Here is a 26511-nt window from a genome sequence, read left to right on the forward strand (position 1 = left end):
ACCTAAACCAAATCCTAACTCTACACCTAGTCCTAACCCCATCCCTACAACTAATACTGACCCTGATTCTGACCCTAAAACTAACCCTACTCTGAACATCATTCTAAACATAAACCTAACCTAAACACTAGACCTAGCCCTAATCCTCACCCTAAAAATACCTCTAACCGTAAAGCTAGTTCTTACATTAGCCATAGCCCTAAACCTAACACAAAACCTAGCACTAATCTGAGCCTCAACCCTAGCTTGAACCCTAACCCTAACACTAACACTAACCCAAACCCTAGCTCTAAACCTATTCCTTACCCTAAGCCAAAATCTCACCCTAATGCTAGCCTAGTTCTAACCATAATCCTTAGCTTACCTCAAACCCTAACTATATTACTAGTCCTAACCCTAGCTCTCATTCTATCTCTAACCCTAACCCGAAGCCTAAGCCTAACCCTTACCCTTATTCTGACCCTAAAACTAACCTTAGGTCAAAGCCTGACCTTAACACTAAACCGAACCATAACACTAGCCCTACCAGTACACCTATACCTAAAGCTAACCATAACACTAGCACTAGACTTAAACTTAATCCTAAATATAGCAATAACTCTAGCCCTAGTCCTAAACAAAAACCTAGCCCTATCCCTAAAATAACCATTAACCTAACACAAATACTAAATCTAGCCCTAGAGCTAACACTAGATCTAATTCTGGCAGTAACCATAAACCCAATGCTAGTCCGAAAACTGATGCTTACCCTAACACAAACCCTAGCTCTAAACCTTATCCTAACCCAAAACTTATACCTAACACTAGACATATCTATAAACCAAACCCCAAAAAATAGCTATAACCATAGCCCTAGCTCTTATATTACCCATAACCCCAACACTAGCAATAAACCTCACACAAAACCAAGCCCCAATACAAGCCATAAACCTAGACATAAGCATAACCTTAAACCTAACCCTAGCACTTACACTAAACCTAATGCTTGCCCTAGCTCTAACCCTAGCTCAAACTCTAACCCTTAGTCTAAACATAACCCTAGCTCTAAAACTAACCCTAACCCCATCCCTAATCCTAAGTGTAACCATAGCCCAAATTATAGCTCTAACTTTATGCATTACCTTAAAAATAACCCTAACCCTAATGCTAACACTAGCAGTAACCTTAACTCTAACCCTAACCCTAACCCTTACCCTAACCATAGCCCTAATCATAGCCCTGATTCTAACCCTAACCCTTGCCCTAGTTCTATACCTAGCTCAAATCCTAACCCTTACCCTAAACCAAATCCTAACACTAACCCTAGGAGTAACCCAAACCCTAGCCCTAATCCTAACTTTAACCTAAGCCCTAACACTATTACTAAACTTATTCATTTGGTTAGGCTAAACCAAATGCTAACCTTCGGCCTAATCCTAACTCTATCCCTAACACTAACCCTATACATTACTCTAAACCTAACCTGAACTGTAAACATAACTCTATCCATTACTCTCACCCCAACACTAACCCTAATGCTAATTTGAGCCCTAACATTAAACCTTAACCCAAACCAAACCCTAACCCATCCTCTGACCCTATTAATAACCTAGCTCTATACCTGACCCCTACAATAAGCCTAACCCTTACACTAGACATAGCCATAAACATATCCCTAACACTATCCCTAACCATAACCCTAGACCTGACATTATCCCTAGCCCTAATCCTAGCCCTAAACCTAACACAAACCTTAGCCCTCATTCTAGCACTAAAACTAGATTTAATCCTAACCTGAACCCGAACCCTAGCCCTATCCCTAAATATTACCCTTGCCCTAGCACTGAACCTAGATATATAACCCAATTCCATACCCTAAAACTAAACCTAACCCTAGCCCTAATCATATGCCTAACCCTAACACTAATCGTAGCACTAATCCTAGCCTAATTTGAACCCTAAACTTAACCCTACCCCTAACCCTAGCATAAGACTAATGCTAACACACACCCTAACTCTATTTCTATTTATAACCCTATCCGTTACTGTAACCCTCACAATAGCCCTAACCTGAGCCCTAATGCTAGCCATAGACCTAACTCTAAATCTAACCCTAAACTTAAGCCTAAACCTCATTCTACCACTAGCTCTAACACTATTGCTAATCCACAAACTAGCCTTAATCTAAGCCGTAGCCCTAAAACAAAACCAAGCCATTGCTCTAACCCTAAACCTTAACCTAAACCAAACCCTAACCAATAACTAGCCATAACCCGAGCTCTAATTCGAGTCCTAGGCCTAAAACTAACCCTTACATTGACTCTTATCCAAACACAAACCCAGCTCTAAATATCACCCTAACCTTAAAACTAATGCTAACACTAGACCTAGATAAAACCCTAACCCTAAAACTAACCCTAATCGTAACCCTAGTTCTTACATTGGCCTTAGCCAAACCTGAGCCCTAACTCTAACACAAAAATAGCCCTAATCCGAGCCCTAACACTAGATTTAACCTTAACCTTAATGCTAAATTAGCCCTAAACCTAACCCTGATCCTAGCCCTAACCCTAGCTCTAATTCTATCCATTACCCTAAGCCAAACCCTATTCATAATGATAATTCTAGTCCTAATCCTAATCCCTAGCCAAACCCAAACCATAACCCTATTACTAGTCCTAACACCATCCCTCATTCTAGATCTAACCCTAACCCCAAACCTCACCCTAACCTTCACCCTTATTCTTACCCTAACACTAATTATAGGTCTAAACCTGACCCTAAACTGAAACAGAAATCTGAAACTAGCCCTACCAATAAACTTATACCTAAACCTAAATCTAACACTAGCCCCAGACCTAAACCTAATCCTAAATCTAGCTATTACTCTAGCCCTTGACCTAAACAAAAACTTAGTGCTAGCCCTAACAATAACCCTTAACCTAAACCAAACACTAACTCTACCACTAGACCTAACCCTAGTCCTATTCTGGCTATCACCCTAATCCTAACATTAACCTGAACACTGGCCCTGACACTAACATTAAACCAAGCTCTAAACCTGACCCTAACCCAACAGCTAAAACTAACACTAGACCTAGCCTTAACCGTAATTCTAAAACTAGCTCTAATCAGAACCCTAGATCTTACATTACACATAGCACTAACCCTAGGCCTAAACCTAACAGAAAACTTAAATAACCATAACTCTAATCGAGGCCTAAACCTACCCTAAGAATAACCCTCACCCTAACCTTAAACCTAGTCCTAACCCTAACCCTAGTCCTCATCTTACTCCTAACCCTAGTTCAAAGCCTAAGACTTAGCCTAAACATAACCCTAGCACTATCCTTAAGCATAACCCTAATCGTAGCCCTAATCCTAACCTTAACACTTGACCTAACACTAGCTTTAACCCTAGCCATTACCCTAACTCTATTCCTAACCCTAATGATAACCCTATCCATAACCCTAACTGAAACCCTAACCCAAACCATAAACCTAACCCTAGACCTAACCCTAATCCTAAACCTTGGCATAGCCTTAACCTTAACTGAAACGCTAACACTTACCCTAAAACCAACAGTAATCCTAGCCCTATCCGTAGCCTTAATCTTAAACCTAACCTTAACCATAAAGCTAACCTTACATCTAAATCAATATATAACCCTAAACTTAATACTAACCCTAATGAAAACCCTAGCCCTAATCCTAAACTTAACCCTGACCTTAACACTAAACCTAACCCTCGACCTAGACACAACCCTAGCTCAAAACATAAACTTTACCCTAAATGTAACCCTAACTCTAAGCTAAGTTTACTAGCCCTAACTCAAAACCTAAGCTAACTCTAGCACTAATCCTAACCTAACTCTAGCCTTAACAATAGATCTAACCCTATATGTTATCCTTATGATAACCCTAATCCTAATGAAAACCCGAGGCCTAACCCTAACCCTTTTGCTAACCCTAAAACTCTCCAAGCCCTAATCCTACCCTTAAACCTAAACAAACCCAATCAATTACCCTAACACTAACTCTAACCCTAATGCTCATTTGAGCCCTATCCCTAAACCTTAACCTAAAACAAACCCTAACACTGATCCTGACCCTAAATATACACCTAGGTCTAAACCTGACCCTTACCCAAAGCCTAACACTTCCACTAGACATAGACACAAACCTAATCCTAAATCTACCCCAAACTGTAACACTAGACCTGACCTTAGCAGTAGCCCGAAATCTAGACCTAACCCTACAACAAACCCTAGGCCTCATCCTAGCCCTTAACCTAGCCTTAATCATAATCCTAACCCTAACCCTAGGCCTAACCCTAATTCTAACCCTCATTCTACCTCTAAACCTAGCAATAACACAATACCTTACCCTAAAATTAACTATAACCCTAGCCCTAACACTAGGCCTAAGCTGAACACTAACCCTAGCCCTAATCCTAGCCCTAACTTAGTCCTATCCCTAAAACTAACCAAAACCCTAGGCCTAAGACAAACTCTAACTCTCATCCTAGCCCTAGCCCGAGTTTAAACCCAATCTGTTACCGTAACCATAACCAGCCCTAACCCTTGCTCTATAGTTCGACCTAGCCCTAATCCTAGATCTAACAATAAATCCAAATCTAACCCTAACCCAAAGCCTAAGCCTAACACTAACACTAGCCCTAACCCTAATGCTAATCTTATAACTAGCACAAACCTGAAACCTAGGACTAAAACAAAACAGAGCAACAGACCTAACCCTAACCTTAACTTAAACCAAACCCTAACACCACACCTAGACATAACCCTAGACCTAATTCGAGTCCTAACCATGACCTTAAAACTTACCCTGAACCTGACTCATATCCTAACACTGACCCTAGCTCTAAAGACCACCCTAAACTTCAACCAAACACTAACAGTAACCCTAGCCCTAAATCAAGTCTTAACCCTAACCTTAAAACTAACCCTGACCCTGACTGATATCCTAACAGTCACCCTAGCTCTAAACACAGCCCTCACCTTAAACCGAACACTAACAGTAACCCTAGCCCTTATTTCAGTCCTAAACCTAACCCTAAAACTAACCCTGATGCTGACTCATACCCTAACAATAACCCTAGCTCTAAATATTACTCTAACCTTAAACCTAAACCTAACACTAGACCTACCCCTAACCCTAACCCTGAAACTAACCCTAATTGTAACCCTGGCTCTTATGTTAGCCAATGCCCAAATCTAGCCTTAACCCTAAAAACTAGCCCTAATCCGAGCTCTAAACCTATATTTAACCCTAACTCTAGCATTAACCCTAGCTCTAAGGCTATTCCTTCACCTAAGAAAAACCCTAACCCTAATGGTAAACCTAGACCTATCCTTAATCCTTAGGCTAACCAAAACCCTAACCCTATTAATAGTCCTAACCCTAGCCCTCATTCTAGCTCTAACCCTATTCCAAACACTAATGCCAACCCTGACCCTTATTCTGATCATAACACTAACCCTTGGTCTAAAACTGACCCTAACCCTTGGTCTAAAACTGACCCTAACCCTAGACCAAACACTAACAGTAGCCCTACACCTAAACCAAATACTAAATCTAGCCTTAACTCTAGCCCTAGACCTAAACGTAAACCTAGCCCTAGCCCTAACAATAATCCTTAACATAACCAAAACTCTAACCCTAACCCTAGACATAAACAGTCCGATTTCTGGCTGTAACCCTAACAGTAACTCTATCCCAAACACTGACCCTGCCTTTAGAGTAAACCTATCTCTAAATCTGACCCTACCCGAAAATCTAAACCTAACTCTATACCTAGCCATAACCATAACTCTACAACTAACCCTCAACATAACCCTAGCTATTACATTACCCATAGCCCTAACAATAGGCCTAAACCTAACACAAAACCTAGAGCTAATTTTTGTAGGCCTAAATCAAGCCTTTAAGCATAACCCTAACCCTAACCCTAGCCCTAACCCTAACCTAACGTTTGCCTTAGTCCTAATCCTACCTCAAAGCCTAAATATTACTGTAAACATAAACCTACACCTATCCCTCAATCTAACCCTAACCCTAGCCCTAATCCCAAATTTAACCCTAACCACTGTCCCCAGAGTAGAAGCATTGCAATATATGAAGTGTGTTTGCACTAATTTGAACATAGGTTAAAAAAAGGAGAGAATGGGTGTAGTCTGCATGATTGGGAAATGTCAGAGCCTCACGCAGGTGTGTCCAGGGAGTTGAAAGAAAACTTTTGAGGTCAACTGTCCCCAGGTTGCTAGTGTACATCAGAGACTAAAGTAAGAGTCAGGAGACATGTTCCCCTGGGGGAAGCCACGGTTCTGTGATCTCCAGTGGGATCTTGTCACCTTCTTGCAGTAGCTAAAATTAAAGCACCACAGAGAGGTGAGTTAAAGACGTCCTTTGCTTAAAAAGGGTGCAGGATCCGCTCAAGTCCCCGGACTCCCCATGTGACCTGCCCAGGTAAGTGCCTCTCTCTTCCCGAGATGCAGCACCAGTGTGTGAGTGGGCTTCTGTGACTGTGATGAAGAATCAAAAGAGCCAAATGGTATGTTAGTTTCTTTGGTAGCTCTGAATTATGTGTCCACCCTCCAGAGGTTAGAAGATCCTTCTCTCTAGACTTCAAAGGGAAATTTTCTTTGTAAAACTGTTCTGTTTTTTCTGGGTGGTGCTGGGGATTGAACCCAGGATCTTGTGCATGCCAGGCAAGCACTCTATCGATAGAGCTATGTCCCCAGCTCCTCTTTGTAATAGATTTAGCCCTTTAATTTGGTGACTCGTGAACATTTAAGTTTTAAATTAAAAAAAAAAAAAACTTATCTAAAGTAAACCATCTTAAGTTCCCATCTGTTTCTATAGTGAGTTTAATTTATTGCTCTTGCCATCCTCAGATTATGTATTATTGAGTTGTCTTGTTATTTTCTGCTTCCACCTCACAAGTTCCTATTAATCTTCACCAAGCAAGAGATAAGTTTTATCCCAAGAATTTTGTTTCACATCCTTGATTTTCCTTCTCTAGTCTCCATAAATCAATTCAAAATACTTTTTCAGTTTTTACTTTTCTGACCTGAAATCCTGAGAAATAATCATATATACTGAAATGCTTTTCAATTATTCAGAAGGCACTGTTGTTTCTTCACACTGAATAATTATGAAGAGAGTTCAAACTGACATTTCTAGAAAACATCTAATAGCATTTTCTTTTTATACAGATGTATTTTGTCTCAGTTTTGATCCCCCAAAATTAATTCAGTGGTGCTCTGGCTATGGAGGGGGGGTCTCAAGCTGGATCAGATACCACGAGCTTCGATTGCTTAACTTCACAGCCAAATGGTAAGAGTAGTGACCACTTCTTCCTGGCTTCCGAAGGTCCCATGGTGTCCTCTCTCCAAAGAGAAAGGGGATGTTAGTGGAGAAGCGATGGTGAACTTGATCTGTGTGATGACAAGAAATGACATCTGCCCTTTCATGTACCCAATGTCCATCATGAAGTGAGGTTGCAAATCATAGTATTTACAGGACAGTGTCCATGGTGCACCTGAGAAAGCATCTATGTCCCTCTCCCTCCCTCCAACCTGTGTCTCTCCACACACAGGCCCCAGAAGCCCAAGGTGCTGTGGGTCTGCTTTCCTCACCACTGACCGGGGTGCACCAACTTCGGGATTGTTCACTAGTCTCTGGCCCCTGGTGATGGCATGTATCTCTGTGTTGTCCATGACTTGGACAGTGGCAGAATGTGAAATATTTAAATGATGGCTCTTTGGTCAGGGCAGGAAAGGGCATCTCCACTGGGTTACAGTTTCCTGGAAAGGACCTCACACCCTTACATCTAAGCACCCCACACCCTTAGCTCTAAGGACCCTGGGGATAAGTTTTTAAGAAATAGATTTCCATTCTCATTTTTTTCTCCACTTAGGTTTCTCCTGTAATCTGCCCACTTAGACTGGGACCTCCCTCACTGGGACCTGTCCCTGAACTTCTTTTCCACATTATTCTCTTTGGACTTAGTTCATCATATTCAGAACCTCCAGTCTGAGGGGAGCTTGTTTCCACCAGGGTTTAAGTCATGATCTGGGGCTTGGCCCATCAGGGCAGCCAGGATCTGCTGTAGCTCCTCTCTCCCCAGAGCTGAGGAGGGTTTCTGGGATCATCCTGGTGATTGACAGGACTTCTGTCTTCACCCTAATCTCATGGTCGGACTAGTCCTGGCAGGTGTGAGTGGGGTGAGGCACAGTCAGGAGGGGATAGGCTCAGAATATTCTTTTAAACTTGCTTTTATGAAATGTCCACATTTTCAGGATGTTTTCTAACAAAACGGATAAATTAGCACAGAAGTAGCAATATTGCATTCTTTATAAAACATCTACCTGTGAACAATGGAGGGCACTGTGGCTCTCACTGATACACACGTGTGTGACCTGCACAGTGTGCACAAAGCCAGCTGCTTCTCTGCCTGCTCTGTCCTGGGGCTGCAGGGAGCTAATGCCTGTGGGGGACCCGTGATAGCATCTGATTCTGTCACTTCCCATGATCAGCACTTTATTAAAATGATAAGTTTTTCCAGCTGTAACCAGGAAATTTCTTCTATAGAAAAAAAGAGTAATTTTTCAGTTGTTTCCAGGAAATGCTCCCCAGAAAACCCAGTTCCCTACCTGTGTTTGCAAGTCCATGGTTCCTCCTGGCTCCATCCCTCCCTCCCATGACGATGCAGGCAGGGTGGCCATACCCCTGGCAGGGCTGAAACCCGAGTCCTGTGCCCTCCGTCCACAAATAACTCAGACGGACTCCTCCTCTTGTTTTCCACTGCTGTGCATTTTATTTTCTTAATTTAATTAAAAAAGAAACCTACAGTGCATAACCCAACAGAAGAGACTCAGAGTTATTTTATTTCCCATCATTTGAAAAGGGCACCTTCACATGGTATATATCGAGGTTGTGCTATTGGGAAGGACTTTGGGGATCAAAGTCTCTGTGTCTGTCTCGTAACTTACTGCCAGGGTGCACAGAGGAATAGACGGAATCTACTCACAGCTGCCCAAAAGACAGAGAAGTCACAGGGGACTGTGCCTATTAATAATAATCTGTGACTCTTGGAATGTGGAGACTCCTAGACCCTATATTAGCATTTTTCTTTTGTTTTCTTGAGCACACCAAGGAAGGGAATCTTTTTTGCTGATGGTGTGAGTGGAGGAAAAAAAGTTCTTACTTAATCATTTAGAAGAGGTGAATTTTTTCTAATGGGACCAATGAATTTCCATTTTAGACAATCTTACTTCCTCAAAGACTTCAAAGCAATTATTGAACTAGGCTTGAGACACTTAAATTGCTGGGGCTCCTTGTCATTTCTGTGCACCCTTTAGTAACTGATGTGATCACACTGCGATTTTCTAGGTAGAGGTGAAAAATAATTTATTCTCTTACCCGCTTGTTTTTCTTATGACAAAATGTGGGGCTACGTTGCTAGTCTCGTTGTCAATGTGACATACATCACAGCTCTACAGCAGAATTAAAACTGAAATAAAGAAACTTAATTCATTTTATAGGGAGACATTCCACGAAGGTGTTTTCATCCAATTGTCTAGTCCAATTTTTCCCCTCTCTTCTGGGGAGAAATATTATTGCTTACTTAAAGAAGACAGGAAAGCTGGCTCACTGGCTCACTATGTGAACTCCTTCCTCAGGGTGAGGTGGGATTCCTGTCTCTTAATGAAATCCCCAAAAGTACTTAAATTTTACTGGTGTGGTGGTGCCAGCCTGTAATCCCAGGGGTTTGGGGAGCTGATTCAGGAGGGTTGTAGGTTCAAGACCAGCTTCATCAACTTAGTGAGGTCCTATGCAACTTAGAGACACCCTGTGTCAAAATAAAAATAAAAAGGTTTAGGGGTGTGGTTCATGTTGGGTTCCATGTCTGGTTAAAACAAAACAAAATAAAACAACAACAAAAAAAACCCACACACTAAAATTTTTCCATGTGCCCAAGAATGGACAGATAATAAATTTTGGAAGAAGATCCTGCTAATAACTGATGGTTCTGCTCACTTAGATGTGATTTTTCTGGCATAATCAAATATATGTAAAATATTATAAGTGGTTAAGCAATCCTGGGTTCAATATCTAGTACCAAAAATTACATATTAATCAACAAATGCAAGAAGTCAGATTTCAGAGCCAACATTTTGATATCTTGTCTGTAAGCTGGTGACCAACAACCCAGAATAGAGGACATTGGAGGTACAGAGCTGTATACGAGGCTCTCCCCTTGACACCCTTTACTTGAGAGTTCTCTGTGGACGTCCCTGTAATCTGTCGCACTGGAGTCCCCTTTAAATGCCACATACTCAGCTTTTGGTCAGGTGGCTACAGGTGCCCAGGCAGATCCATGGTGGCCCTGTCCATGATGCTGTGCCTGAGAGCTGAGAGGTCTGGGGAGGGGGTGTCAAGGGACCCACATATTTTGAAGCAGGCAATTTTGGGGTTCCGGATGTTGAAGCTGATGATGATGGTGAGGAGGAGTTGATTGATCTTCCTTTTATTCTAAGGCACTGACCATCTTCTTCTTCTCCCCAGAAAAAACGATGACCCAAAGCAGCACACTTTACATTTTTCTTGCTGTAAGAAATGCCTTTTGTCTCTAAATTGTCATCAGGATCACAGCCAACGTCTTCCTGCTCCTCTTCCACGTCCTCACATTCCTTCTCCAGCACAGGACCAGGCCCACGGATGTGGCCATTGCTTACCTGGCCCTGATTCACCTGCTGATGCTAATAATCAGGGCACACCTGGACCTAAGCATTTTGGGGGTTCAGGACTTTTGGGATGACTTCACATGTAAAGCTGTCATCTACCTGTACAGGCTGATGAGGAGCCTGTCGGTCAGCACCACCTGCCTGCTGAGTGTCCTGCAGGCCACCACCCTCAGCCCCAGAAGGTCCTTTCTGGCCAAGTCCAAGCACATGTCCCCACAGTGCATTGCATGGACCTTGCTCACTCTCTGGGTGTTCAATATGTTCTTCAATGTCTGCATCTTGGTCTCCAAGGGAGGCCCCTCCAATGACACAGCAGCTTTCAGTTTTGTCTCTGAATCCTGCACTGTCACCCCCACGTGTCACCACTTCGGGACCTTCTTCTCCCTGATGGGATTACTCCGGGACATCTTCCTCATGGGGCTCATGGCCCTCTCAAGTGGGTATATGGTGGCTCTCCTGTGCAGGCATAAGAGGCAGTGCCAGCACCTCCACAGCACCAGCCTGTCCCCAAGAGCCTCCCCAGAACTGAGGGCCACCAGGACAGTCCTGCTGCTCATGGGACTCTTTGTGCTCATGTATTTTGTGGACTGTGTGTTCTCCTCTTCGGGACAGATGCACAGGGAGGATCCCACTTGCCTGGGGGTCCAGATGCTGGCAGGCAATGGCTATGCCACCCTCAGTGCCTTAATACTCATCTGTGCTGATCAACCAACACTCAGGTTCTTCCAGTGCACATTAGAAAAGGAAAGGAAGTATTTATGCCGGGCTGGGCAACCCATCATTTTGTCGTCCCACATCATTTATTTCTAAATGTCCACAAACGTTTTTTATGTTTAAAAAAAAAATACAGAATGACGTTGATAGAGGTGTAACCTGAACATTTGCTCTTTGTGAAGATGCTAAATCAACCCGGGGAGAATTGTCATCCCAGCAACATGGGAGGCGGAGGTGGTAGGATCACAAGTTCAAGGCCAGCCTCAGCACCTAATTGAGAAGTAAACAATGTAGCAAGACCCTCTTTGAAAATAAAATATGGAAACAGCTGGGTTGTGGCTCAGTCTTTAAGTGCCTCTGGGTTAAATTCCTAGTACCGAAAAGAAATGCTGGATCCTAAATGAGCTGTTTTGTTACTGTGCCTGCTCAACACAGATACCTTGCACTGTCCAAGTAACACTGCAGATTCTGTCATCAAAATCATACCTGTATTCTCCATGTATTTTTTCAACTGCATTTTGTGTTTTAATTTTGGTCAATATTGTTTTATTTTCATCTGAATGATAAACCCAACGTGAGGGTAGAAAAGGAAGAAGTAGCCAATATTAGCCTGGCTTCTACATAAGGATTCAAATTTATAAAGCATGTCACAATAAAAAAAGAATAAGTAACAGGTACTATCTGTGCACGCACATTTTACGCATATATTCACCATTAATTACCATAGTCATGTTGAGAGGATAGGGTCTCACTGAGTTGCTTCGGGCCTTGCTAAGAGGCTGAGGCTGGCTTTGAACCCATGATCATCCTGCCTCAGCCTCCCATGCTGCTGGGATTACACGTGTTGGCCACCATGCCCACCAATGACCTTTAGTTTAAGTGGCACTCAGGAGTCACAGCAAAAGCTACAGAGAACCCGGAGCTAAAATGCCGACCCCAGTCCTGCATCCTTCCATCGCTAACGTCCAGCGGGATGGCAGGTTTTAACCTGTGGTGACATGGCCTTAACTCAACAAGTCCGGCTGCTGGATTGAACCCAAGGTCAATGTGAAAGCGGTTCAGTGGCAGCATTTGTCACCCCCTGGAGGACAGTGCAATACACCACCTTCCTCCGCCTAGCATGTGAAGACTCTAGCTGCATTTCTGGGGGTGCTGTGGGGGCCTCCAGTGGTCACTGGTCCCCAAGAACAAGGAGGCTGCCATTCCTCCTGACTCTCAAAATGTCCACTCTAACCAGAGGAAGAATGTCCAACATGGGGGGACCTCCCTCCATCTTTCAAGTTACCAATCCTGTGCCAGAAGATACTCAGATATTGTTTTCTGCTTCTTAGGAGGAAATCTTGCTCTGTTGCAGAGGCTGGTCTTGAACCCCTGAGCTCCAGTGATCCTCCTGCCTCAGCCTCCTGAGTAGATGTCCCCACAGCTGGACCTGCTAGGCCCAGCTCAAACACTGCAGCAGATTCAAAGTCCTGCTGAGCCTACGGTATTGCCTGTCCTTCCATCACACCACGGGCTGTGACCCTGCACCCTTGGGGCACTGAAGAGTTCTTTCCTGGGCTGGGGATCTACCTCAGTTGGTAGGGTGCTTTCTTTGCAGGCACAAGGCCCTGGGTTCAATCCTCAGCAACACAAACACAGCTCTTTACTTTTTAGCAATTGGGATAGCCATTCTGGTGATTAGGGGCACTTGGTAAGGTCCTTCCATCTCAGTTGAAGCATGTCTTAATTACAGGTCTTGATTAAATCCACGATGCCACCCTGCACGGGATGGATTGTGAACTTGAAGGGAGGCATCTGAGCCTGAGTTCATAATGAACACACCAGAAAACAGACAATCTAGAAACATCCACAGATCAAGTCTGCCCCTGCAGGAGGTCAAAAAGTTTGTAGGTGTCAAATGGACTCAGAATAGATTGTGACTCTGAGGGAACTTTTTGTGATGTCCATCAGGCACACCCATAGGAAAGTCCTTCCTTCACCATCTCCCAGGGCCACTTACTCTTGGATGGACTGACACAAATGTACATCTCAAGTCACAGAAAAGAGCTATCATCTGATCTCATAAATGCCCATGTCTGGCTGTGTTTGGTTGGACTCTCCTGCCAGGCGTCTGAGACCAAGTTGGACCATTTTCCTATCTAATCTGAGATATGTGGGATATCACTCTTGGTAACCTGCAAGAACCTCTTGGCCCCTTTTGATGTTTCTCTATGAGTTGGCCCATGTGACAGGATGCATCAGAGTCTTGCTGAACAACTGTTCCTTCTCTTCATGTATCCAAAAATATTTCCCTGTCCACTCAGTGACCCTCCTCTGTGCAGAATGTGCTCTGGCTGGATTCCTGTTTTCTGAGGTCCTTTCAATCCCTCTGAACACGCTTTTGAGTGCCTCACACCAGTGCTTAGGGACCTGAGAGGGACACCATATCTCCCTGGATCCTGGCTGACCTCAGAGAGCCAGGGCCCAAATATTGGCTTCTTTTTCCTTGACCCTTTTACTTACTTAACTTTGGTCTCCAGGATTTGGTTTTAAACATCAAGCAAGTCAGTTTCTCCAGTCTTGAAGTGGGAGTACTTGGTTTTCATTTCAGTGCATATCATTTTATAGTGACCCCTTCAACTTAATTGGGGTCATTGTTAATACTGAAAGTGGGTTGTATCTTCTATCTAAAGGCTAATTGTCTCAACTGAACTCAGGTGTTCTTTTAGATGTAGTGTTTCTGCAAAAACACCAAACAGGCAACAGCTACAAAGTTTTACAAAGAAAATACAGAATGAAATTAAGAAGAGTAAAACTGTGTTCATTTGGTATAGTAGCTATGCACCAAAAATGCATTTTATCCAAATCTTTTATTAGTCCCATATTATATCTCTGGTTCTTTTTTTTTTTACATGACAGGAATCTTTACAATAAAAAAAATGTATCTTGGGAATGTAACATTAATTGTGCTTAATTCTGGCCTACTTTGGAGACACCCTGACTTGGTGCAAGGTGAGAGGCAGAGCATTATCTCAGGGGAGGTTTGGTCCATGGCCAATTTTAGGTAAAATGCTTTATTTCTGCAGCTGATCTTTGCCTTAAAACATCTTAAGTGGCAGCCTTAAGCCATTTTCACCTTGAAGGAGCCTGCCTGACCCCCACATTGGAAAAACAAATCCCTGATGATTTTGCAGGATCTGGTGTACTCTCCTCTGAGCCCATCAATGTCCACCAGGTGAAGAGGCTTTTCCAGTGAACTTGAGGTCGAAACCATTGCATGGCCATTTTACACTAAGTACCCACGTGTGTGTGTGTACGTGCTTATTTGGCATTTGTTGGCATCAGAATCCCCAGGAGAAGGCCTTGTTCACATCCACAGGGCTCCCCCCTCACCCAGTTCAGATGCAGCCCACCTGGGGTGCTACCTGAGCACGTGTATTTCTAACCAGTGTCCAGGAGATGGTGAGGGCCTTCCTTAGAGCCCATGGGAGGCAGGAGTGAGGTCGAGTGGGTCTCTGGCCACCTGACTTTGGAATCCCAGGCAAGAGTTTTGCTCTATGTGACTGCCACACTCCCAGCTGGTGGGATGAGAAATTTGGACATGTCTAATGCCTTGTCCCAGGGAAAGAGTCAGCCCTGAGTCCCTTTATGCCATAAGGAGTCTTGACCCTGGTGCCTCCTGTGTGAAACCTCACGTGCACCCATGAAGCATCTGGGGGATCACAGTGGCAGGCTTCACTCCTGCTTTGGGGATGCAAACTGGCAGCAGAAGACAGGCAGGCAACCACCAGCCTCATCCCCCATCTCTACCAGGTGACCTTGAGCAGGGAACTCCTCTGCAAGTTCATTCTGGTGTGGAAGGGTCACTGAGAAGTCAGTTGGAAGCACTGTTGCTCCTCTGTCAGGCTTAGCGAGTGGAGGTGGGCAGAGCCGAAGTGCTGGACAGAGCGGTCCCACTGAGGCCAACCCTTAGGAGCAGTGGACAGGGCGGGGCCTAGGGAGGGAGTGGTCAGAGGTCGCTGTGGACCCAGTGGGGAGCGTGCGTTGGGCTCCCGCTGCCCAAGATGTGACCCCAGAGTCTGCTCCGCTGGCTGCAGTTCCCCCGTCACACGGGAGGCCGCGGAGGGAGGCCCAGGACCCTCTGCACAGCCTCCTTCGTCCCTCCTCAGTGTCTAGGTGGGTTGGGGTCCAGGGGTCTCTGGGAGGGTCCTGGGATGTCGCCTTGGAGACTTGGTTTCTGGGAGCGACTGAGACCCCTCCTGGTGCCTGCGGTGTAGATGGCGTGACCTTGAGGCCGAGAGGGTGGCGTGTGGCACGGCTGTCACCGCTGGTCCTGGGGTGGCTCTCAGTGTCCCCCGCACTGACCCGGGCAGCGCCTCCTGGCCCTGGGCAGGGGGAGAAGCGTGGATCAGGAGCGGCCTTGACCCCGCCCAGGCGACCTTGGGGACTCACTGCAGCAGGATGCGTGGGACACCGCCTCTCAGGCTGGACAGAGGCCAGTCCAGCCCCGGGATCTCTAAGGGATGGTTTGGCAGTGGCTGGGCAGGGACCAGGGATGACAGCGACGTCATGAAGACACACAGGTAACATATAACATGGTGGCAAGACCAGGTGACAGGGGGACAAATGTGGTTGGACCTGGTATATTTATTTACAATTAAGTACATATTCTATACATGTATGTGTTATATACACATATTCACAAGGTTGTGTGAATATATATATATATATATATATATATATATATATATATATATATATATATATATATATATATATATACAAACTCATGTTTATAATTTTGTCTCAAAAAAGAAGCGGGGATTTGTGATAGAGTGGTGTATGGGAAGGGCCCAAAGACCAGAGACACTTCCCAAATCTTCATCTGGAGCAAGCTGGGGCATTGCTGACCCCCCCATCCTGGAAAATACTGCCATGAGACTGATGGTGATCTGGGGTGAGCACGGAGACAGAGAGGTGCAGGGAGCCTTGCTGTTTGCCTGGGTCCCACCTCTATGCAATGACGTGGAGAAGAGGGCAAGTCTATGAAGGAGGCAAGGAGCAAGGGCATCCAGGAAGAGCCATGGAAAACTGGGAGATGGAACAACTCGGACTTCTGGGAAAGGTGAGGCCTGTTGTCCTGAGCCCACTCAGAAGTGAGCTAGAGGGTGGGTGACAAGGAGGGAGCGCTAGATTTGGTACCATGGAGGTTTCTGATGGTCTCAGTGGCCCCCTGTCCGCAGGTGGTGGGAACTGAAGACAAATGAGGCATTTTGGAGGAAGCCGGCCCAGGGAAGGGCAGAAGCTGGAGCTGGGTTTTCTGATTGTAGACAGTGCGATGTGGGGACTCCCAGGAAGGTGCTAACAGGTTAGGTCTCTGACCTGTGGGGAGGAGGCCATTCTGGAAAGTACATTATTCTGTTGTTGTTATTTAAAGCTTTCTCCAGGGGTTTCATAAACTGACTTCCAGACCACTCACATATAATTGAATCAAGCCTTTATTGAAGTGTACCGGTGGCGCTGACCAGAACATAAAGCTGTGCCCCTGATCAGCCCTGGAAAATTGCAAGGGAACTCCTTATAATCCTTAAAACCGCAAAAGGTATGTTCAGGGGTCTAGCCAATGCAAGCAAGCAGGTTACAGAGGAGGGGGGGTGCAGTCAGTTGGCGGGAAGACTGACCAATCACAGTTAGCCCAGTCACCCCAGTTACAGAAACAATGCCCCATTAGGTAGTTCCTTGTTCTTAAACGTTTCTATAGCAAAAGGAAAAGAACATCTTGCCCCAGTCATGACCCTTGTACTTGGCCTGGTTGTTCTACAGAATGGTGTCACAAAATAAAATGGAGTCACATTTGCTTTTACTATCACATGGTTTTAGTAGGTGTGATGTCAATCTTGCACATCATTGGGACTCAGTTTCTTTTCCATTCTCTGTCTAAGGGACCACACTGGGCTTGCAAGTCCATAAATTGGACCTCACCTACATTCTTGTGTATATGGTTTAGGAGGGTTTTTAAGAGGCAGGGTCCTATAGGAATCCCAATCAGGAGAAGGACTAGGGGCCCAACTATGGCTGAAATGATTTTAGTCAACCAAGGGGACCATGAGAATAAGTTTTGGAACCAATTGCCTGAAGTGTCTTGTGCTTTCTTTCCTTTAACCTGTTTCTCATTAGTACCAAACTGTCCTTGATTATCCCAGAGTGGTTTGCATAGAAACAACAAGTTTCTCCTAGGGCCATACAAAAGTCCTCCTTGTTTTAGAAAGAGACATTTGAGACCTCATCTGTTTTGTAAGACTATTTCTGTCAGAGCGTCTAGGGACACCTCTAGTTTGGAGATTGACCTTTCAAATTCTCCTAAATCTATATCTATCTGAGGCTGAGGGACTTAACATTTTTAGAGCCTGTGATCAGAGCTGCAGTTCCCAAAGCAGTAGATCCACCTATTCCCAAACCAGCCAGGAGGGGAACTCCAATGGGGGCAGCCTATCTGGGTTGATAAATCAGTGGGCACTGGCCTTCTAGTAAGTCCAGGTGTTCCTTTCTTTTTACTCCATCAATATACTAGGTTCCATAGTTCAGAGTTTGTTGAGAGCCACAGCCGAAGGGGCACCAGCAAACTTCCAGCTGCCAGCAAACTTCCAGCTGCCGGCTGATGATTGGCTCACAGCCGCCCCAGCAACATCTAGCTGATTGGCTCCTCTGCGGTGATGCTCATTGGGCTGTTTCCCTGCCCTTTCAGACCACGGAGCTGCTCATTGGGGGACTTTTTTGGCTCCACCCACGTGACCCAGCCAATCCGCCTCAAGAGCAGGAGGATTGTGGGAGGTGGAGAAGAAGCTTGTGTGGGAGAGAGAGGCTTGTGGAAAGCCGGTGGTGGCAGTTGAGGCTCTGAGGGTTTTTCCTGAGAGGCTGTTTTGTTTGGTGTGTGTGGTTCTAAAAATAAAGTTAGTTTATTTTGACAAGTGGCTCCTGATTGTGCCCAGCCAGACTGCGGCATTTGGTGGCTTGCACGGGGAGCGACTGAGGGTAAGTGAAACTGCTCGCCCCTGAGGGCAGGGCGAGAGGATGGGTAGCCATTTTAAGATTCCTCTTTTGTTTTGCTTCACTTTTGTTTTAAGTTGCCTGTCCCTGGAGATGAGTGAGACGGAAGAAAAACCGCTCACATGTGAGGAAAAACTATTTACGTCTGAGGAACAGATAGGGAGAAAGGACGGATGCACATGTCAGGAGGATAGAAAGGGTATAATGACTTTTTGTTGTTCCCTTTTTATTTCATTCTGTCTCGGTTTTGTTTGGCGTCATCTTGTTGGGTTGTATTATAGTAGAAATACGGGATCAGAAATTAGTAAAAAACAAACTGAAAGAGTGTTAAGTAAATTGTTAGAGGAAGGAGGCATCTCAGTAAAATCAAGAACAATCAGGGCATATATTGATACAATACAAAAATGTAGCCCATGGCTTTTTAAGGAGGAGTTGTTAAATATATCACAATGGAACCATCATGGTGAAGATTTAAAAAGAATAGAAAAGAAAAGCCCAGGGACTCTGCCAGTTGGCACATTGCCATTGTGGACATTCGTATCTTGTTTGCTTAGTCCAAAGCCTTCAGTTCAGACAATGGTAGAGGAAGGAGAAGACATATTGATTAAAGTAAAAGAGAAGGTCTCTCAAGTTAGTCAGACAGTGGAAAAGATTCAAGTAAAAGAGAAGGCCTCTCAAGCTAGTCAGACAGAGAAAGAAAGTGTAAAACAGAAAAAGCCATCAGGGGGAAAGTTACAACAGGAGACTGCTACTAACACCTTTCTATCACCAGAGGACATAAGTGTCCAACTAACAAGGCCACCTCCGTATGCTGGGAGGTCCCCAACCCCCGCAGTTGATAGTTGGGATCCTGAGACAAGATCTCAAATATTAACATGCCCTGTATTTGAGGCAGGAGGGCAGCGATTTTACCATGTTTTAAATTTCAAAACAGTGAAGCAGCTAAAAGAGGCTGTAACAACCTATGGTCCTCAAGCACCCTTCACTGTAAGCATGGTCGAATCCATTAACAACTTGAATATGACGCCAGCAGATTGGGCTAATATGTGTAAAGCTGTGCTAAACGGAGGACAATACCTGTTATGGAAGGTTGCCAATGAGGAATTTTGCAAGGAGATGGCTAGGTGAAATGCAGCAGCTGGTTATCCTCAGAGAAATCTAGATATGTTGTTAGGAAAGGGACCTTATGAGGATCAGCAGCAACAAATTGCATATGATCCTGGTGTATATGCGCAAATTGCTGTAGATGCAATTAAGGCATGGAAGACTTTACAAGGACAAGGAGGTTTACAAGGTTAATTATCTAAGGTAATACAAGGAGCTAATGAACCTTATGCTGAATTTGTAGATAGGCTTATTCAAACAGCTCCCAGAGTTTTTGGGAATACTGAACAAGCAATGCCATTACTAAAACACCTGGCTTATGAGCAAGCGAATTGTTGGTGCAGAGATATCATTAGACCATGGAAACATGAAGATTTAAACACATATATTAAATTATGTAGAGACATTAATGAATAAGAGCAAGTTGTGGCAGCTGCAGTAAAACAGGCTTTAGATGCCAGAGACATTAATGAACAAGGGCAAATTGTGGCAGCTGCAGTAAAACAGGCTTTAGATGCCAGGCCAAGAACATGCTACAATTGTGAACAAACAGGACATTTTAAAAGGAATTGCCCCATTGGAGGAGGGTTTAACAAAACTAGGTATCAAAGGAGTAGAATACCAGGTATTTGCCCACGATGCCGTAGAGGGAGACATTGGGCTAATGAATGCCATTCTCAAACCACCATAGAGGGTACTCCATTATCAAAAAACGAACAAGGACCAGGTGTTTATCCATGATATCGTGGAGAAAGGCATCAGGCTCCGTTGCCAAAAAATGGACAGGGGGGCCCAATGCTCCGGGGCCCAAAACCACAAATATACGGAGCACTGGAGGAACCCAGCAACCCCATCAGGGTAGTGCCCAGGACACATTGTCCATCAGATCCCTCATCAGACAAACCCGAGGGAGTGCAGGGTTGGACATCTGCGCCTCCGCCAGAGCAGTACTAACTCCAGAGATGGGAGTTCAAATCATTCCCACAGGGGTGAAAGGACCTCTTCCCAAAGGAACAGTAGGCTTATTATTGGGACGCAGCTCTTTTACTCTAAAAGGACTTATGATAAGTCCTGGGGTAATTGATCCCGATTATGAAGGTGAAATAAAAATTATAGCCAGTTCTCCAAAGGGTATATCAGTAATTTCACCAGGAGATAGAATAGCACAGTTACTAATAATACCCAGCCTAAATGATAAATTTTCCAGTCGTACTGTAGAAAGAGGTTCCAAAGGATTAGGCTCCACAGGTGTAGATTGGGCTATGCTTTCTTTAAATTTAGATTCTTGCCCCAGGCTAAAACTAAATATTCAAGGACATGAATTTAATGGGCTACTGGATACAGGTGCAGACCTTAGCATCATCTCTCGTCAAGAATGGCCAAAACATTGGCCATTACAACAAGCCACTCAAACGCTTCAAGGCCTAGGAGTGGCAACTAATCCCCATAGAAGTGCAATGGTATTAGATTGGAAGGATCCTGAAGGATGTGAAGGAACTATACAGCCATATGTATTGGATCATCTTCCCGTAAATTTACGGGGACGAGATGTCCTAGATCAATTAGGTTTGACATTAACAAATAACATCAAAAAAAATGCACCCACTATTATGACTAGACAAGGTTTTAGGAAAGGAAAAATATTAGAAAAACAAGAACAAGGTATAGCAGCACCAATACAAATAGATCAAGGAACAGACAGACATGGGTTGGATTTTCAGAAAGGGCCACTGAGACAATAAAAATTACTTGGAAATCAGAAAGACCAGTATGGGTTCCTCAGTGGCCCCTGACTAAAGAAAAGATACAAGCAGCCCATGACCTGGTCAAACAACAATTAGTGGAAGGACATATACAACCTTCTGTATCTCCCCATAATACTCCCATTTTTGTCATCAAAAAGAAATCTGGTAAATGGAGATTATTGCAAGATTTAAGAGCCATTAATAATGAGATGGTTATTATGGGACCTGCTCAATCGGGGATTCCTCAGTTGTCTGCTTTGCCAAAAACCTGGCATGTTTTAGTTATAGATATTAAAGATTTTTTTTTTTTCAATTCCAATTCATCCTGAGGATAGTCCACGTTTTGCATTTACTATCCCTGCACTGAATCATGAAGGTCCTGATCAGAGATATGAATGGAAAATACTCCCTCAAGGGAAGGCTATCAGCCCAACTATGTGTCAAATTTATGTTAACAAAGTAATTCAGCCACTTAGAAATCAAAATCCTGAACTAAAAATATTTCACTATATGAATGATGTATTATTAGCACACAAAGATAAAAACACATTGATAGAATGTAATGCCACACTTACAAACTTATTAAAAAATTATAATCTAGAGATAGCAATAGATAAAGTACAATTAAATTTTCCAATTAATTATTTAGGAGTTCTATTATCCTCAACAATGGTCCATCCACCAAAAATTCAAATACGAGTAGATCAACTCAAATCACTTAATGACTTTCAAAAGTTATTAGGAGACATAAATTGGATAAGGCCTTATTTAGGTATACCAACAGGAGAGTTGGGACCTTTATTTGATATCCTAAAAGGTCCATCAGATCCAAATTCACCCCGAATGTTAACACCTGAAGCAAGAAAGGCATTAAAAATCATTGAAACATATATGGAAAATATGCATTTGGATAGAATTGATATAAGTTTGCCTTTATTATTTATTGTACTACCAACCAAAAATATTCCTACAGGAGTATTTTGGCAAGAAGGTCCATTATTATGGATACATTTATCTTATTCTCCTAACACTATTCTTACTAGGTATCCTGAGGCTGTAGGACAATTAATACTCAAAGGAATAAAAGCAGCAAAGGGAGTGTTTGGAATTTCTCCCAATAAAATTATTACTCCATATACTATGAATCAAATTGATGAGTTAGCTAATGAGTTAAATACTTGGGCAATAATCATGTGCAAATCTAATGTTTCATTTGATAACCACTTACCATCTAATCCTTTATTGTCTTTTTGGTCATTGCACCCTGTAATTTTTCCAAAAATGATAAGAAAAACACCTATCATGAATGCTCCAAATATATTCGCTGATGGGTCAAATAATGGTACAGCAGCAATAGTTACACCTGATCAAACTTTCACATTTTTAGTACCCAAACAATCAGGTCAAATGGTAGAGCTTAATGCAGTATTACAAGCTTTTGTGATGTTTAAAGATTCTGTATTTAATTTATTTTCTGATAGTCAGTATATAGTTAACGCTATAGTATCCCTTGAAGATGCTGGTAGGATTTCCCCTTCCTCTACTGTTTTCTCTATGCTTTCCACTATACAATGTCTAATCTGGGACAGAAAAGGTCCATTCTTTATAGGACATATCAGGGCACGTACAGGATTGCCTGGAGCCCTTAGTTTGGGCAATGATTTAGCAGATAAAACTACACATGACATACATATTTTCTCTACACTAGAAGAAGCTATAAATTTTCATAAAAAGTTCCATGTCAATGCTAATACTTTACAAAAGCATTTTAAAATAACTAAGGAACAAGCTAGACAAATAATAAAATAATGTCAAAATTGTGTGACCTTTTTACCACAAGTTAATCTTGGAGTCAATCCTAGAGGATTGATACCTAACCATATTTGGCAGATGGACGTCACACACTTGCCAGAGTTTGGAAAATTAAAATATTTGCATGTTACAGTTGATACTTCTTCTAGATTTTTGATGGGCTCCCTTCATGCCAGTGAAAAAACTAAAGTTGTTATAGCTCATTGCTTACAAAATTTTGCCACTGTGGGTGTTCCAAAACAGTTAAAAACAGATAATGCCCCTGGTTATACTTCTACCTCTTTTAAACAATTTTGCTCAACATTTGGCATTACTCATATAACAGGAATCCCATACAATCCACAGGGACAAGGCATAGTTGAAAGAGCTCATCAAACTATTAAAATGTACTTATTAAAGCAAAAAGAAGGAATTGGGAAGGGGTATATATTCCCCAAAGTTAAACTTAAAATAACCCTTTTTACTCTAAACTTTTTAAATTTGGATTCATCAGGACTTAGTGCTGTGGAAAGGCATATGTGTCCAAAAAATGTGCATAAGCCCAAGGTACTTTGGAAGGGTATTCTAACAAGACAATGGAAAGGTGCTGACCCAGTAATTGTCTGGAGTCGGGGGTCTGTTTGTGTGTTTCCACAGGGAGAACAGCAGCCGATTTCGATTCCAGAGAGATTAACCAAGGTCCTGACCCAGTGATTGTCTGGAGTCGGGGGTCTGTTTATGTGTTTCCACAGGGAGAACAGCAGCTGATTTGTACGCCAGAAAGATTAACTAAAGCGATTTCTACAGACCAAAAAGAAGATGATTTGGCTCAAATCCATAACAACTGATATCCAAAACTCCAGTTTGGCTATTCTTACATCTGCAACAGAACCAGGATGCTTCTTTCAATATCTATTTTATTATTGCCCTTTGCCATATCATGAAGTTCTATTTTTTTTTTTTTTTTTTTTGAGCTCACACAGACCTAGGTTAATGTTTTGCTGATCAGTTCTATTTTTTGACTATGGAGTTTTTAAACATTGCAATGGAGATTTCACCAGTAAAAAGTTATAAGGCCTTTACTATAATGTTATGTGTTGTATGTATTATATTATGTTTTATGTTATATTGTGTTTTATGTTATATGTTTGAATGTACGTATGTCCATATATCATATATGATGAGCGGTCATGATAAAATGGATCCAAATATTTTTTTTTTTCACGTGATTTATATGGTTTAATTTAAATTGGGTAAACAACTGTTGAGGATGTTTTAATATGTAAACAAAAAAGAAGGTTAACAGATCTGTTTGTTTACTTTCACCTTTCCTTTTCATTATATTTAATAATTCTCTTAAAGACAATGTAAATTGTTAAGAAAATTGTTTTCTTTTAGTGCCTTCTGTAATGTTACATAATTTTTTCTTTAGCCATTATTGCCAGAATTCCTATCTTCATCCCAGTGCTGGTGAAGACAATGTAAATTGTTAAGAAAATTGTTTTCTTTTAGTGCCTTCAGGAATGTTACATAATTTTTTCTTTAGCCATTATTGCCAGAATTCCTATCTTCATCCCAGTGCAGGTGAAGTCAAAGATAAAACCAATCTACAGCTTCTACAATAGCCATCACTGAACTGCTTGCAGAACTTGCCTGGACACATTGTGAGCTCACCTGTATGCATTGTGAACTATCTGTTGGTGCAGCGACTTGTGGTAGTGTTGGGGTATTTTTGCTGATGATGTCATTGGTGGTACAATTTTTCCAAAAGGAGCCGTCAATTGGCTTGGTGTATCTTCCTCCCTTCTGCTTGTCATGATCGTCCAGCTAAAATTTGGGGGCCAACAGAGATGAGGCAAAGAACCTCACCCCCCTGCTGGTACAAAGACCTCTCCACAGGTGTGGCTGTATACTGGATCAGTAGTCAGTGACGGGTAAGATCCAATTGCAATGGTACCAACCTAAGGACCATATGTACTATTGGACAACCTAAGGCAGGCACGGTCCCTAAGCCACATGCTTGTTGTTTAAACAGAGAGGGGGGGATGTTGAGAGCCACAGCCGAAGGGGCCCCAGCAAACTTCCAGCTGCCAGCAAACTTCCAGCTGCTGGCTGATGATTGGCTCACAGCGGCCCCAGCAACATCTAGCTGATTGGCTCCTCTGCGGTGATGCTCATTGGGCTGTTTCCCTGCCCTTTCAGACCACGGAGCTGCTCACTGGGGGACTTTTTTGGCTCCGCCCACGTGACCCAGCCAATCGGCCTCAAGAGCATGAGGATTGTGGGAGGTGGAGAAGAAGCTTGTGTGGGAGAGAGAGGCTTGTGGAAAGCTGGTGGTGGCAGTTGAGGCTCTGAGGGTTTTTCCTGAGAGGCTGTTTTGTTTGGTGTGTGTGGTTCTAAAAATAAAGTTAGTTTATTTTGACAAGTGGCTCCTGATTGTGCCCAGCCAGACTGCGGCAAGAGTTATTGACAGTTTGGAGATTTAGGCAAGGAGTTCAAATTGGGACCCGGGAAGCACAATTTTTGGTGAACAGGGAGTTGTCCCAATTATAATTTGGGTTGTGGAAGCAAGTGTCTCTTTCTGGGAGCTCACCCAGGGTGACCTTGGATGTAGTTTTCCAGGTACATCTTCCTGAGCCAGACATATTGTCAGACATCTATATTGACCAAAATTTTTCTCTATTGTTAGGGACTCCTACTGCTGTAAGGGAAAAGATCGATGACTCTTCTTGCTTTGACCTGAGAGGGGGTGATGTGGAGTGGGCAAGCAGTTTGCAATCCCCTTTTTAGAAACTGAGTGGGTCAAGAAGAACGTGGTAAAAGTCTGGTTCAGGAAGACCAGGATGTAAATTCACCTGGGTGGGCACCTCTATGAGAGAGACAAAAAGACATGAGTATTGAAACAAGATTAATACAAAATAGCAGTTGTAGCATCTGGAACCTGTCCAGGAATATCATGAAAATTACAGAAATTAATAATTCTTTACCAGGAGGTGGAAGACCTGAGAAATTGTCCCCATACCAAGGCCTATCAAAGCCTAATGAGGCCCTTTTTTTAGGGAACATAAATCTTCAACATTGTCAGAATTATCAGGATTGTAGACACAACATTTAGTTACGTTAGTTAATGTCATCTGATTTTTATAAAAACACCTTTTTGGCATGATGTCTGTGTTCAGTAAAGATCTCTTTGTTACTTGGGGCCAGATAATCATATTACTATACATTGATTACATCTACCTGTGAAGGAGGTTAGGAAGATCTGTAGGACTTAAACTGACTAAAAACTTCTGGCAGTGTTTATTGATAGTTACCAGGTATTTTTGCCTAAAAATCTCTCTTCTGTTGTCTCCAGCCTTATTTATTTATTTTTTTTTTTGGGG

At 43.1% G+C, this 26511-nt stretch overlaps 1 protein-coding gene across 1 annotated transcript; it reads left to right on the forward strand.

The window, feature by feature from the left end:
* The first annotated feature begins 7422 nt into the window (after positions 1–7422).
* Positions 7423–11558, forward strand: LOC139707397 (vomeronasal type-1 receptor 90-like). The gene is made up of 2 exons (XM_071618635.1): positions 7423–7493; positions 10649–11558. Exons 1-2 carry the CDS (start codon positions 7423–7425, stop codon positions 11556–11558), a joined length of 981 nt encoding a protein of 326 aa, XP_071474736.1.
* Positions 11559–26511: the final 14953 nt, after the last annotated feature.

This window comes from Marmota flaviventris, chromosome 10, assembly GCF_047511675.1.
Source record: "Marmota flaviventris isolate mMarFla1 chromosome 10, mMarFla1.hap1, whole genome shotgun sequence".
NCBI classification, from domain to species: Eukaryota; Metazoa; Chordata; class Mammalia; order Rodentia; family Sciuridae; genus Marmota; species Marmota flaviventris.